We start from the raw sequence: 15,072 nt of genomic DNA, 5'->3' as shown, positions 1-15,072 counted from the left end.
TCCAAGGAGTCTTTCTGCACATGTATAGTTGGGAAGGTCTCCTTTACTTCGAAAATGAGGAATACCGAGGAATACGTGGTCCCTGTATTATCTTATCTGGGCAGGGCTCAGTTTCTCTTCCCTCCTGTGCCCCAACAGGGAACAAACTCCAGTTGCTTAGCCTGGGGCCCATCTATCTCCTGCCTCAGAAGCCATAGTGAAAAGGAGGTAAGTCCAAGGTCATGCTGCTAATTAGACAAGAATGTGAGACAGGCTCCCCTCCCTGGAGATCTTAGGGGCTATGTAACTTGGAGTCTCCTACTGGAATGCTATCTGGGAAGGACAGCACACTGAGCTATCACCATGTATTCATATTTTAGTACAATTATTTTTATCAAATGTTCTAAACAGTTACCTGACACAGGTCTAAGAAACTAGACACAGAGTTAATACTGAAGGCAGTAAAAATACGGCAAAAAATAAATGGGAGCAGTAAGCAGGGCTTCTCTGGTAGCTCAGTTGGTAAAGAATCTGCCTGCAATGCAGGAGACCCGGGTTTGATCTCTGGGTCAGGAAGATCCCCTGGAGAACGGAATGGCTGCCCACTCCAGTATTCTTTCCTGGAGAATTCCATGGACAGAGGAGCCTGGCAGGCTGCAATCCTTAGGGTCGCAAAGAGTTGGACACGACTGAGCAACTAACACTTTCACTTTTTCACTTTCAAGAAGGAAAAGCAACCGAGAAGAGAAACTCTAATACACAATTTTGCCTAGGGCTATTTCCTCTAAAAGCTATTTCCTCTGGTTTTTTTTTTTTTTTTTTTAAATTAGTTTTATCTAGAGTAAGGAATGCTAGGTACGCACAGGAAAATTCCAGAGCTTACACCACTAACAAAAGTCACTACCTTAAGAGCAGGAAGAAGGTGCAGCTGCATGGAGGTTTCTGTTTTCCAATCCACAAGAAGGGTCTTGTTCAGATACAGTGAAAGAGAACCAATTATATGTGATTACAGAAAAGTATCTCATGACTATGCTTAACAGTTAAAATCAGACCTCGAAGATGATCATCATGTTTTAGGCTCCTGGCTTGGGGGGATGTAGAGAGAGAAGGGGGATGGGGACACAAGGAAAAGGTAGAAAAAGAAAAAGCTTCCCTCTCTAGTGGTCAGAAAAGAGACAAAAACAGAGGAGAATAAAGATTCCAAAATTCCTGGGGGTTCTTTGGATCTACTCAAATTTTCTTATCACATCCAATTAGGGAATTCACCACTTAAGGTAACAAGGTGTCCTTGGGAGGCCCCAGCAGGAGGTCAGCCTGCTGAAGAACTGAAAGAACTACCAAACAGTTCTAGAGCTTCCCTGCCAAGCACTTTTCTCTCCAGTCTTCTCACAGAGGTGCTCCTCGTAGCCTGGCAACCGCCTCCCAGGTCCCCTGTCATGTCTCTGCATTGATGTGCAGCAACGCCAGCTATGGGGAGTGTTGGGAGGACACAGAGTACAGACTGGACAGGACTGAACGGTGGCTTCGTTCTCCACCCAGCTCTCTCCTGCCATGACACAGCAGCCCCCTCACCCTGTGAGTTATGGGGTCAGCCTCAGTGTCTCCTCTCCTCTAGACATGAGGAGGCAAGGGTGGTCCCAGACCTTTCTCTCTTAATCTGCTGCTGCTGCTGCTAAGTCGCTTCAGTCGTGTCCGACTCCGTGCGACCCCATAGACGGCAGCCCACCAGGCTCCGCAGTCGCTGGGATTCTCCAGGCAAGAACACTGGAGTGGGTTGCCATTTCCTCCTCCAGTGCATGAAAGTGAAAAGTGAAAGTGAAGTCGCTCAGTCATGTCCGACTCTTTGTGACCCCATGGGCTGCAGTCCACCAGGCTCCTCCATCCATGGGGTTTCCCAGGCAAGAGTACTGGAGTGGGGTGCCATTGCCTTCTCCGTCTCTTAATCTAGGTACTGGAAAAACCAGGTGAAGATGGTTAGAAAGTCTCCCACATTAAGAGAGACCTGGGACTGTGACTCCCAGCAGGATGAGAACGGCTGTCAGCTGGCCACCACTGGGTGCTTCTACTGCTGAGATGGACTCAGTCAGAGATCTGCTCGCTGCCCTCCCCCATTCTGAGGTCACAATGAACTTATAAAACCCTGACTTGCAAAAAGGGCCCTACGTGATGCAACATACTTTACACAGAATCTCTACTTTTCTCCACGCTTGAAACATATTATGTGTACAAAGGGATGATAGGGAAGAAAGAGCTCAAAGTCAGGGGGCCAAACTGCATTCACCTTATCTACATCTTTCACCTCCCTCAATCATCTTCAGCCACCCTCCAGGCTCTAGGCATCAGCTGGCACCAATCTACAAGGCCTTTGAGGCATGGATTGGTCAGAAGCGCTGGAGAGGGTAGCTAAGTTTGAGAAATGCTAGGATGGGACTGCACTGGCCCAAGACAACTGACTCACGGGTCCATTCAGACCTTGAGGCCCAAGGCCGCTATGAAAGTGTTTTCAGAGCTTTAGTGCCCATGGAGACAAATGAAAATACCTTATATTTGCTCATGAAGTCCTCAAGCCACATCTTCAAACCAAAGGCAAAATGAGAAAGAGGAAAAAAATGTGATGAGGGACACGGAAATGTCATCTCTAAAGCTCTGACCAGATTGAGACAAGGTTGATAGCAAAAAGCAAGCTTCAGAAGACCTCAGTGAGTCCTAGAAAAGGGGACTCCTTGAGCCACCACCAGGAGCAGTTCTATCACTGCCAGGGAAGGCGGGGGAGCCCAGCAGACAGAAGCTCCAACAACCCCAACACCTCTTCTTTTAGTCCCAATTTTTAATAATGTCTTTTATTTGCCTCTTGAAGTCTACACCTCTGATTGAGCTGATGTTCACTGCTCTTCTTAAAATGTACTTATTTTTAATTGAAGGATAATTGCTTTATAATATTGTGTTGGTTTCTGCTATACATCAACATGAATCAGCCATAGGTATACATGTTTCCTCCCTCTTGAGCCTCCCTCCCACCCCTCTAGGTTGTCACAGAGTCCCGGTTTGAGTTCCCTGAGTCATACAGCAAATTTCCACTGGCTATCTATTTTATATACGGTAGCCAACACCTCTTCTGAGTCAACATGACAACTTGCAATGACCAATTCATGAATGAGATGAAATAGCTTAGAAAATATTAATACTAAAATGAGTCCTTCCCAAACTCTCTGCTTAGGTTTAGAATTCATCACTGGATTATCTTAAAGGCTGGGACTTTAGTAAAAGAGAAAAACTGAGCTGTGGAGTAGCGAGGAGGGAAGTGAGCACAGCCTGCATGAGCCGGCAGCAGGAGAGAGCCAGTTTCTGGGACGTGGAACAGAGTGAGTTCTAAAGGGCTGCTGTGACTAACACACTGAAGAATTCTAGGACACACTTTTTTATGTTACAGTCAAGTCAGATCATAGAGTATGATAGTGTCCCCTAATTCCTTGCAGTGCACAACCTGCATAAAAGCATATGTGGTGCACCCAGGAGGGATACAGACACACCACTTATAAAGTTCTGACTCGGTGGCTCTGTTGGTTTAGGATTACACATTTGCTGCAGTCAAGCTGCAGCTCAGGCATAGCCGTGGTAGGAGAGACAGGAAACATAATACCCACCTCCATTCCAACAAACTCTATTATGACTGCCTCAAGTGACTACATGGTTCTACTAGAGTCTTCTCCTCCAGTAGAAGCTTTAAACCCTCCATCCTCTGTTCTAAAAGAAGAAATGCCAAAACCCAGGGGCAGGCACAGTCACAGGCACACAGAAAAGCAAGAACAGGCTTAAATGCTCTGAAACTGGGAGGCTGACCTTTGAAAAATAAAGACGAAGTATGGCTCCTAGGGGGCAAGCACTGTAAGTCCTAACTTGAGCCATGATTTCTCCTAAAAACGAATGACACATTTTGTCATGACAGATGAGAGTTCTCTTTTCTGTAGTAGGTGCCACACATAATTACAGTTCTCAAAAATAAAATAAAACCAAACAAACATACACACCTGAAAATGGGATGTGTGTGGCAGAAGCAAGAAGTGAAAAGCATTTTTCCTTCTGCTCAGAAGGAAAACTTGTTTAGAAGTATTGAGTATTTAGATACACGGAACGTCAGTCCCACTGGAAAGTAAAAGAATTACACTGCTCATAGGTACAGACTAGACACTGAACAAGAGGGTGGCTACTGAGATGGAGAGGATGGCTCAGAAAGGCTCCCTAGTGGCTCAGTGGTAAAGAATCCACCTGTCAATGCAGGAGACACGGGTTCGATCCCTGATCTGGGAAGATCCCACATGCTGCAGAGCAACTAAGCCCATGCATCACAACTATTGAGCCTGTGCTCTGGAGCCCAGGAGCCGCAACTATTGAACCTGGCGCCCCAGAGCTGGTGCTTCACAACAAGAGAAGCCACCACAATGAGAAGCCTGCACATCGCAACTAGAGAGTAGCCCCGGCTCACTGCAATTAGAGAAAAGCCCGAGTGCAGCAATGAAGACCCATCACAGCCAAAAATAAACAGGTAAAATAAAGTCTCATAGAGACCCTTCAATCCTCCACTGAAGACAAACACAAGTTCACAATTCCTCGCCTACCATTCCAAAATTCAAAAACTCTGAAAATTGAAAAATTTTAAATAACTCATTTGGCAGCACAACAAACCCTAGCTCATTTGGTGACAAAAAACGTAATGTGATTTACACAAAATCATCTGTAGTCTATTCATCTCACTTTGTGTGAATATTCTGACATTAAACTGTTGTAGTGATGAGTTTCATCATGGGATGGTGACTCTAGCTCCCGTTAGAGGTTAGATATATGTACCATATTACCTTCCTAAAAAATTCCGAATTTTTAAAACACATCAGGTTCCCAGGGCTTCAGACAAGGGGGAAAGTTTATAAATATGTAATAGGGTGACATAAGAGCCCTGCAAAGATTACTAAAGGCCCAAGAAAGTCAAATTATGTCCTGGTTGTTTCAATCTAACCAGCTTCCTACACAAGCCAGAGGACAACATTGTGTTAGAAATGGGAAGCCTGTTACCACAGGGTCCCTACCACATGGTTTAAATCCTGGTTTCCTACCTTCACATATTCCAGAGTTGGGTCCAGAAGATGCTGATCCCTGAAAAGAGAAAATATAAACATGAGAACAATTGGGAACAATTCATTCTCACACTGGATACAATGTATCTAACATTATTTCACCCTATTCCTTCACATTATTAAGATGAGTTCACCTCCCAGACAATATCCACAGCAAGAAAGTTAGAAAAGACACGTGTTTTCCTATAAAATTCAAGCTCCAAATATTAGACTATTTATGGATAGTAATCCTAGAGTCACTAAAGCATAAAAATCAGCCTAAAAGTCTGAGGTAAAGAGCTGTGTGGAGTAACACAGACACCAGTGAAGCAGGGCCCTGCAGCACTTTGGACCAGGCGGCTGTGTCACATCCACTTTGACAGAAAACAGAAGCTCAGGTGGGGAGAATAGCTGCCCAAGGTCACCCAGCACCCAGGTAGGTGAGTTTTGAACCCAGCTCTGCTTCTAAATCCCCTTTCTCTTTTGCTGTCAAGCTGAGCAACTCATTCGAATTTTCTTTGGTACCCCAATGTTCTTTCTCTCCCCTTCTAACGTCTGCTCAGATCCATTATAATACTGTTAGGATTAACCAGACAAGTAAAAGTAAATAGCAGCAGTGTCACTGAGGAGGCCGATTTATTATAGTGGAAGAGGATCTTAGGCAAAGGAGGGGAGGGGGACATGTGAGAGCTGATGCTTCCAATACCAGCAGAGTTATAGCGAGGTGCCCACCATAACACGGGATGTGAAAAGACAGCTGCCTTTAGAAACTTAAACGTCACAAAATCGACACATTCCCCTGAAGAGATGAGATCACTTTTTAAAGAACAGAGTGGCTCTGAAGCTGGTGGGAGGAGTCTTCTCAGGCAGGTGGGGAGGTTGTCAGTACATCTACAGAAAGCACATGGCCCTCAAGAGGTGGGGGATCCCCACCCAGAGGCAACCGCCTCCGGAAGAATGAGCTCAAGCCCAGACCCTCGGGGGCTTGGACACTTCCCTCCATGGAGAGACCCCCGGGAGACTAGCACTTCTCTCCTGAACAGGGGCAGCAGGACCCCTGCTGGGACACAAGGAGTGTCTCCCACAGCTCAGGGGCAGCCCATCTTGTTGTAAAATGGACCCCATCCTCAGAGCTGTTCCTGGACTGGTCTGTCCACGGAGGGCTGCACACAGGGCATGCCCACAGAGGCAGGCTGGCTTCGGAGACGCTCCTCTAGGCTGTGCAAGCACATGAGCTTCTGAAATGAGTCCCTTTGTAAGGCCAGAGTATCTGAGAAGGGCTTAAGCTCAGAATCCCTAGTGCACTTCCATCACAGAGGGGTATAAATCAGTCTTTCAGAGCCTTAAAACCAAGCATACTCTTTGCCACTAAGCTTGTGTTGGTTCATCAGGCATCATTTCCCAAAGCGGCCGAGTCTGTCTGCTGTGCTGGGTCACCAGCTCTCCTTCTGCAGTCTGGACATCGAGTTGATGTTTCCAGGCTTTGTGACCATGGGATCACATGGCGAGGGACTATAAACTTTGTCAGCAGGGCTTTGGCCATGCTCCCTTTTAAGTTCTCAAACTCCTAGGTTTCTACTGAAGTAACATTTTAGGCTTATAGGCATCCAGTCTCATGCTAATCATCCAGTCCAGTGGTCTGGCCCTGCAAGTGCAGAAAGATGTTACAGCCACTTGGATGCTGTTTCTCATCTTTTTCAAGTGTCTATTTCTAGGTTTGTTCTAAAACGTCCATTATATACACTCATACACGTGTGTCTTAATGCGTGGATAACAGTGTAGGTATGTGCTGTTTATAGCAATGGTTTGGTCCTGGGAATCTCTCCACACTAAATAATTGAGGACTCTGAAAAATTTTGTTCGTGCAGGTTATATCTACTGATTACTGATATTAGAAATGAAACCTGAGAAATTTTCAAGGTGTTTGTTAATTCATACTTTAAAGGTAAATCCATTAAAATGTTTACATAAATAACATTTATATGAAAATCATGTTTTTATAGCAAAAATTTAGTGAGAATAGTGACACTGTCATATTTTTGCAGATCTTTTTAACATCTGGTTTACTAGAAGACAGGTGAATTCTCATATCTACTTCTGCATTCAAAATGTTGCGATATGTTTTTGTTGAAACAAATGAAGAAAATCCACCCTCATGCAGTTATGTAATTGAAATGGGAGGGATACCTTAATAGGTTTTTCATGTAATTATGGACGTTTTACTTTAAGAACATACCAAACCTTGACAAGTAGTAGTTTCTTAAAGGTTAGCTGTGGACTCTGAAGCCATATCTCTTACTCTTTTCCATCTGTCCTGTACTTTGAATGGATCTTTTGTCCATGTCTGATTCTTTAACCACTATTCTGGAAAATATTGGTTCACTGAGTTATGCAGATCTGCCAAATTTTGACCCAATTCATTATACCGTAAAACACACACACACACACACATTTGTTAATATCATCACTAATCTCATCAGAAGTTAGTGCCTATAGGGAATTGTCAAGCTCATGGTGGAGGATTCCATGAGTCTTCTAAAATTTTAATTTTTCACTGGAATTTTTTCACTGGCAACTAACAAGGTCAAATATTTTCCCTGAGCTTCATTTCACTCATTTTGGAGGAAATAGCTGCCAAATTCCAAGACCACATAGTCATAATCTGTAATTTTAACTATTTTTTTAGGTGTTCAAAGGTCATTTAATAAATTCTTTAGAATTTTGCCCAGGATCGGCTCTTCTCACCAGATTTACCTGTAAAAACCCTTTACCTTTTACCTTTCGAAAGCTGATTCCTCTCTCTCTCTTCTAGAGATGGACCTGAAAACTGAGCTCCTTCTATCAGGACAGACCCCTCAAGCTCTATTGGGAAGGGGGTGTGGTAACCAACATGCATCAGGCTGGGCACTGTGTCTGGTGGTTCCTGAGGCAGCCCTAGCTGCAGTCAGTAGGGTCCCCATTCAGAGTGGGGTCACCTCCAGGCAGGGTGGCCCTTGTGAGACAGGCTGGGACCTGGGACCCTTTACTGCAAGTGTTTGTACCCAGGCAAGTATCACCTGGAGCAACAGAATACAAAGAAACCATAAGGGACTAAAAATAACTGCATCCACCCATGGTTGGGGCAGATCCTGAATAGCACAATACAAAAAGGCCAAAATTCAGCTGCCATTTCTGGGCTGCTGGGAGTAAAAGCAGCATACTGTGCATGCCCTCTGCACCCAACAGGACCAAAGGGGTTGGAAGACCATCTGCATCACCCTTCTAGCCCAACCCACCAACCTTTCCTTCCCCTCACCCCATTGAAGGGACCAGCTCTCCCCCACCGGGAGCTGGTGAGCAAGGGCACCTGTTACTTGTTTGCACCCCCTCCTGCGGCATCATGAAGAACCCTGCCTGAAATTCTCGGCTGACCTCTTATCACTTTCTATTAATTAGAGAGTCCAAGGACCCAGCTCGGTAACATACCTGCTCTCCTGCCCAGTGGCCCCAGCACAGAGGAGCCTGGGGTGTTCTCCCAAGCATCCCCCCCTAGGCTTGCATGGACTCCAGTGTTCCCATTTGATCCTCCACCACACACACTTCTTTTGGCAGAAGAGAAGGAAACAGGAGGTGCCGGTTAGGGATAAAAACTGAAGTCTCCTCCTGACCCCACCCCCAAGTGAACCCTGCTAAGAGAGCTCTGTTCATTCTGTAAGCAGCACAATGCGTGCGTGCTAAGTCGCTTCAGTCGTGTCCGACTCTTTGCGACCCTATGGACTGTAGACCTCCAGGCTCCTCTGTCCATGGGGATTCTCCAGGCAAGAATACTGGAGTGCATTGCCATTTCCTTCTCCAAGGGATCTTCCCAACCCAGGGATCAAACCCGTGTCTGCTGTGGTTCCTGCATTGCAGGCAGATTGCATTCTTCTGCTCACCCTTTTCAGAGAGGCAAGGGAAGGAAGACAAAGAGAGTACGTTATAAATCCAAAAGCCTTAAAAATCATTGCCTTGAACCAAATTAAAAGTATATTGGGTTGGCCAAAAGGTTTGTCAGGGTTTTCTGTACCATCTTACAGAAAAACTCAAGCAAACGTTTTAGCCAACCCAAATATTTAAATGCAGAAGTGCTGTGTCTCCTTTCTCAGCCAGCCTAACCCTAACTCTAACCCATCTAACCACAAAGAAGACATGAGCTAGAAACACAGCAGTTGGCCCTGTAGCCCCAGCCTCTAATTTGAAATAGAATATCCAATTATTCATATAAGACTGTGCAGCAAACACTCCTTAAGCCACATCTTTATACTCTCCAACAGAGTTCACTAGAAAACAAACAGAGAAACTTGGCAATGTAAATGAAAAGCTTTTTTTAATCTTTTTTTCTTTTTGCTTATGCCAATTATGAATCCCCACCCATGTGAATCCATGATGCTGTGTGCATCTCTACCCCTGAGAGTCTGGTGGGCACCATGGGCCCTCTGTCAAGTAGGCTGCCCTGCAGAGCACCATCCACAGACCGCAGGAAAGCAGCAGGATGAAACCAGACTCTCCTGTTATTCTGTTCTTAAGTTTATTAAGTTTTAAATAACATCACTGTGTTTACTCTGGTTGAATCATTCTTTCCAGTGTCGCACTTTCTCAAGTTCATACTGAAGATGTCTCGCTGGGAGTCCCAGAAATGTTTCTACACATATTTACTATTTTAGTTTGTTTCTCATCAGTAACCAGGTTAATAATTTCCTCCCTCTTAAAGGGACACTTGAGCTAGAAGTGTTTGCTATTTTGAGTTAAGAGGTTCTGTGCCTTGAATACACAAACAGAATTTCACTGACATAGATCTTTTCTGAGCAGTTCAAATGCAGATGGAGATGGAAGTGCCCTATGTCTGTCTTAAATGAGAGAATGTTTTAAGTGAATGGATGTTTACTTATTTAAATATTATAGACTAAATTACTGGCTAACAGTGATGTCACACAAATGTTCGTTTGGATATAACATAAAAAGGAAATGCCTGTGATAACATGATTATTTCATACAATGGAGGGATGTGAGAAACTAGATCCAGCTATTTCAGATTGGGGCTCCCCTTAAACTCCACACACACTGGTGGTGGTTTAGTCACTCAGTCATGTCCGACTCTTTGCGACCCCATGGGCTGTAGTTCATCAAGCTCTTCTGTCCACGGGATTTTCCAAGCAAGAATACTGGCTACTGCTGCTAAGCTGTTTCAGTCGTGTTCGACTCTGAATGACCCCACAGATGGCAGCCCACCAGGCTCCTCCGTCCCTGGGATTCTCCAGGCAAAAATACTGGAGTGGGTTGTCATTTCCCTCTCCAATGCATGCATGCATGCTAAGTTGCTTCAGTCATGTCTGACTCTCTGCAACCCTATGGACAGCAGCCCACCAGGCTCCTCTGTCCCTGGGATTCTCCAGGCAAGAATACTGGAGTAGGTTGCCATTTCCTTCTCCAGGGGAACTTCTAGACCCAGGGAATTGAACCTGGTTCTCCTGCACTGCAGGCGGATTCTTTACCAACTCAGCCACCAGAGTCCTCCATGCACGCTAGTGATGTGCAGAATTTGCACTCTTCCTCTGGTACTTCCATGCATGTTCACTGTAATGGTATTCAGCAATCCAAGAGAAATGACGTGCTCACTTTACACTCAGTATCCCCCACAGTTCTTGTATTCATCCCAAAACATTATCAAGCAACTACAGTAGGCCAGACAACAGAAATACAAGAAGCAAAGACACAGGTGCTGCTTTTATATAGAGGCTGCAGGCAAGTGGGAAAACAAATCAACCGACTCAGCACAATTTAAGTTAGAGAGAATCAGTGGGAGGGAAGCTCCATAGAGAGGCCTTGAGGCAACATCTGAGTTAAGGTTTGAGGGCTGAGTAGGGACTTGTCCCAGTGAAGAAGCTGTGGGGCAGGTGTTGATGACAAATCCTCAGGCAAAGAGAGAAGCATGTGATAATACAGTACATATGGGGGACCACAGCACTGAGGAGTTGACTTTCTGTTAGCCCTGGCCACCATCATCTCTCACCTGGACTCTGCAATACAATCCCCAGTTCTGCTCCATCTCTACAACCTCCACACAGCAGCCAGCGTGATCCTTACTCAGATCACTGCCCACTCAAAATCCTCTACTAGCTCCCATCCTGTCAGAACAAAACCTTGAGGTCCCCACTGTGGCTTCTGAGGCCCTGGATGGCATGACCTCAGCCAGCTCTCCAACCTGTGTTAGGCAGAATTTCAAAGATGACCCTTTCCTGAGATTCCTGTCCCTTGATGAGTTAATCAAACACTAATCCAGGTACTGCTGTGTAGGGATTTTGCAGATGTTAATAATGTCACAAGTCAGCTGACATGGGGGATTTGACATGAGGGAGTCTGTTGCCAGCGTGATGTTATGGGAGGGTCTGTGACAAGACAGAACCCACAGGAGATGAGAGCTGCCCCTGGCAGATGGCCAGAGCCCTCAGTCCTACAACCACAAGGAACTGAATTCTGCCAACAACCTGAATGAGTGTGGAAGCAGACTCCCCACCCCAGAGCCTCAGGTGAGAATGCAGTCACTGACATCTTGAGTGAGACCCTGAGCTGAGAACCCAGCTGAGCCACATGGGACTTCTGCCCTACAGAATCTGTGAGGTAACAAATGAATGTTAGGTCACCAAGTTTGTGGTAACACAAAAGAACACTGACACGCTTGTTGCCTATTCCATCCAAGCCCTACTGACTTTTCTTTCTGTTGTGCAAACACATTAAGCCAGCTCCTGCTGCTGTGGCTTGGCAGTCACACTGCTCCTTTGCCTGGAATAGTCTCCCTTTATATACTTGAAGGGGCTTCCCAGGTGGCACTAGTGGTAAAGAATCCACCTGCCAATGCAGGAGACCTAAGAGATGAGGGTTCGATCCCTGGGTGGGGAAGATCCCCTGGAGAAGGACATGGCAACCTACTCTAGTATTCTTGCCTGGAGAATCCCATGGACAGAGGAGCCTGCTGGGCTACATTCCACAGGGCGCAGAGTCAAATACAACTGAAGCAACTTAGCACGCGTATACTTGAAGGTTCACTCAGGCCCACATCACTCAGATCTCTCTCAAACATCACTTTCTTAACCAGCCTACCTAAATGAACACCACCACCACACTCTATCCCCTTATCTGGCTTCATTTTTTCCCATATTATGTGAAAATTTATGATATGTTTATTTGCTCATGGTCTGTCTATTCCCTTGAATATAATCCTGCAAGAGTGGGGCTTTCTCTGCTTTGTTCCCCTTGGTGTCTCCAGTGCTCTGCACATAGCAGTTGCCCAGAAACCACTTGCTGAATTAAGGAATAAAAGAACCACTAAGGGAAGCAGGGGGTTGGGGGAGGTAATAAGTCTGGTGAGGGGTTGGGAGATCAGGATGAAGAAGAGGCAGACTATCAGAGGCTTGGATGCCGTGTAAACACATTTACACTTTATCTTGAAAGCAGTGGAATTTGTTGAAGGCTCTCACGCTGGAGAATAACCAGAGATTTGTGTTTTAGAAAAATCTCCCTGCAGCAGTGTGGAAAACAGATTAGTGGGGTCCAAATGGAGCCAGGAAGACTAAAGGGAAGGATACTATGGGGTCTGGGTAAGAGATGAGTAGGCCTGGGTTAAAGTGACAGATGGAGTGAGAGGGAGACTTTTAGAAGGGAAAATAGATAGACCTTGGTAAATGGCAGGATGTAGTGGGTGAAAGGAAAGACAGAGGTAAGGACCCTCACTGAATTCTTTCTAAGGGAACCAGGTAGACGGTGCCTAGCACTTGGTAGGGACTCAATACATTTGCTAAGAATGAATTAGTAAACACCTTTGCAGGTGGAGCAGTGGTAAAGATTCTGCCTGCCAATGCAGGAGACACAAAAGATGTGGGTCCTATGCCTGGGTCAGGAAGATCCCCTAGAGGAGGAAAAGGCAACCCACACCAGTATTCTTGGCACGTACAGAGGTGACTGGTGGGCTACAGTCCATGGGGTTGCAAAGAGTCAGACATGACTGAGCACATATGCATGCTTGCCTCAAGCACTATACTGTACTGACTACCAGGATTTGAATCAATAAGACTTTATCCCTTTACCACCCATTTTCCATGGTTAGTAGTGCATACATGATTGCTGCCATTTAGCTACTGAATATCCCAAATAAGCTCTCCTTCCTTCTCAACAGATAGTTATTTTCAGGAGTCTTTCACGTCCCTCAAACTATGAACATAGAAATCCTTCCCTTAGAGTATAATAAAATATAATATTTAAGTAATCCCTTCACACCAGCAAAAATAGTTAACTCATGAAGGAAAACCAGGGAACAATAAAACAAAGGAGCTGTGCAGAAGCTAGATAAGAGTGCCCAGTTTTACATAACGCTTTGGTCTCCTCCATCACCCCCACCTCAGCTGCCACTGCTTGTTTATGTCTTTTCGGCAGGACTGTAAGCTCTGTGAGGTCAGAGGCTACTTCTGTCTTGCTCAACAATGTATACTAAGCACGTACCAAAGTATTTGTCACATAGTAGCCAATTAATAAATAAACAAGGACAAGAACAAATGAACATATAATGCACAATTAACCACCTTATATCTATAGAATCCAAATAAAGACTCAGAAAAATAGAAAGTTCCACCCTGGGACCTTCATTTGCTTAACCTGGCAGACCAGGTAATCTCAAATCTAAGTGATAATCAAATTACAAATGTATTTTCAAATATATTGTCGAAGTCGCAAGAAAGGGAAAGTCTCAGGAAACACAGACATATATATAAAACAGATACAAAGGGAAGTCGCTCAGTCGTGTCCGACTCTTAGCGACCCCATGGACTGCAGCCTACCAGGCTCCTCTGTCCATGGGATTTTCCAGGCAAGAGTACTGGAGTGGGGTGCCATTGCCTTCTCCAAAAACAGATACAAAAAGAGAGCAAATTAAGAACACAAAATGTGAACAACAACAACAAAAAGATAAGGAGGAAAGCAGGGAGGCTAAGCCCTGGGTCCGCAAGACTGAGCAACTAACTCCGAAGTTAGTTCCTTGCATAATGCTAGAACAATCAGACCAGGACTAAGCCACCCACCACAGAAGGAATGTGCTAAACGCAACACAACAAACACATGCAAAGGAAACCAAGGAGGGCTACTCTCTCCACCAGATTCTGATGGGAAAAAAACAGCAGTAGTAATAGTCTCCCCTAAGAATGTGTAAACCACAAGTCATCCTTTGGGATGCAAATTTATATGACCTGCTTTGATAGAGAATCCAAAACTGAGAACAATATTAAAGTGTCTGGGTTAGTGGCACCATTAATTAGTCAGGGAACAATGTAAAAGTCCTTTCTGGAGGAAAACTTCATCAACAGAAAGCTACACAGGATATCCACAAGTTTGGTTAAATAGAAACTCCCTTCTAGAAATAATTACATACACCAGAAAACAAGCCCCAGTGACAAGCTCCAAAATTAGAAGAAATGACAACAGATTGAGATCCCTAAAGAATTCAGATATTGGAATTTCAGATGTAAGCTATAAAATAATGATGCATGATAATCTTTTTAAAAAGATGGAATAAAAAATGTGACTTAAGAATAAACAGGCAGATACAAAAATAATCTAACACCTAGAAATTTAAAAAATAATTGATATAAATATAAAAATATTCTTATAAATAAGCCAGATATTACTAGAGAAAATATTTATGAATTAAAATAAATAAATAAACAATACAAAACACAGCAGAGAAAGAGTCAAGGAAAATATAAAAGAGACTCAGAAGGTAGAATGAAAAGGCTTACTTATATTTAATCAGAACTCTAGAAAGAGAGAACAGAGAAAGGCAAAAAGCAACAGTCAAATAATGATGGGAAACCTTCAAAGTTAATGAAAAATACTAATTATCAGATTCAGGCATCCCATGAGTCCTAAGCAGTATAAAACAAAAATAAACACATTTTAAGGAAGTTACAGACCACCAAAAACA

General features: G+C 44.4%; 1 protein-coding gene and 1 long non-coding RNA gene across 6 annotated transcripts in view; both read right to left on the bottom strand.

Moving 5' to 3' along the window:
* BCAR3 (BCAR3 adaptor protein, NSP family member) overlaps window positions 1-15,072 on the bottom strand; it is a 130,604-nt gene that overhangs the window by 86,793 nt on the left and 28,739 nt on the right. For 4 of the 5 annotated variants that reach the window (XM_081486309.1, XM_081486310.1, XM_081486308.1 and 1 more), the window contains one exon: window positions 5,088-5,127. In XM_081486309.1, the coding sequence (XP_081342435.1) occupies window positions 5,088-5,127 (40 nt within the window). Of the gene's footprint in view, window positions 1-5,087; window positions 5,128-8,552; window positions 9,003-15,072 lie in introns of those variants that run through there. The other variant, XM_081486313.1, reaches the window with a different exon arrangement.
* LOC145504925 (uncharacterized) lies at window positions 9,623-13,387 on the bottom strand. Its single transcript, XR_014052585.1, has 2 exons — window positions 12,138-13,387; window positions 9,623-10,423 (listed from the first exon to the last, which is right to left on the bottom strand). It is a non-coding gene; the product is annotated as an uncharacterized LOC145504925 (long non-coding RNA).

Source organism: Giraffa tippelskirchi, chromosome 5, assembly GCF_054371585.1.
Source record: "Giraffa tippelskirchi isolate mGirTip1 chromosome 5, T2T-mGirTip1v1.2.pri, whole genome shotgun sequence".
Classification (NCBI taxonomy): Eukaryota; Metazoa; Chordata; class Mammalia; order Artiodactyla; family Giraffidae; genus Giraffa; species Giraffa tippelskirchi.
This window is presented reverse-complemented; position numbering and strand designations above follow the sequence as displayed.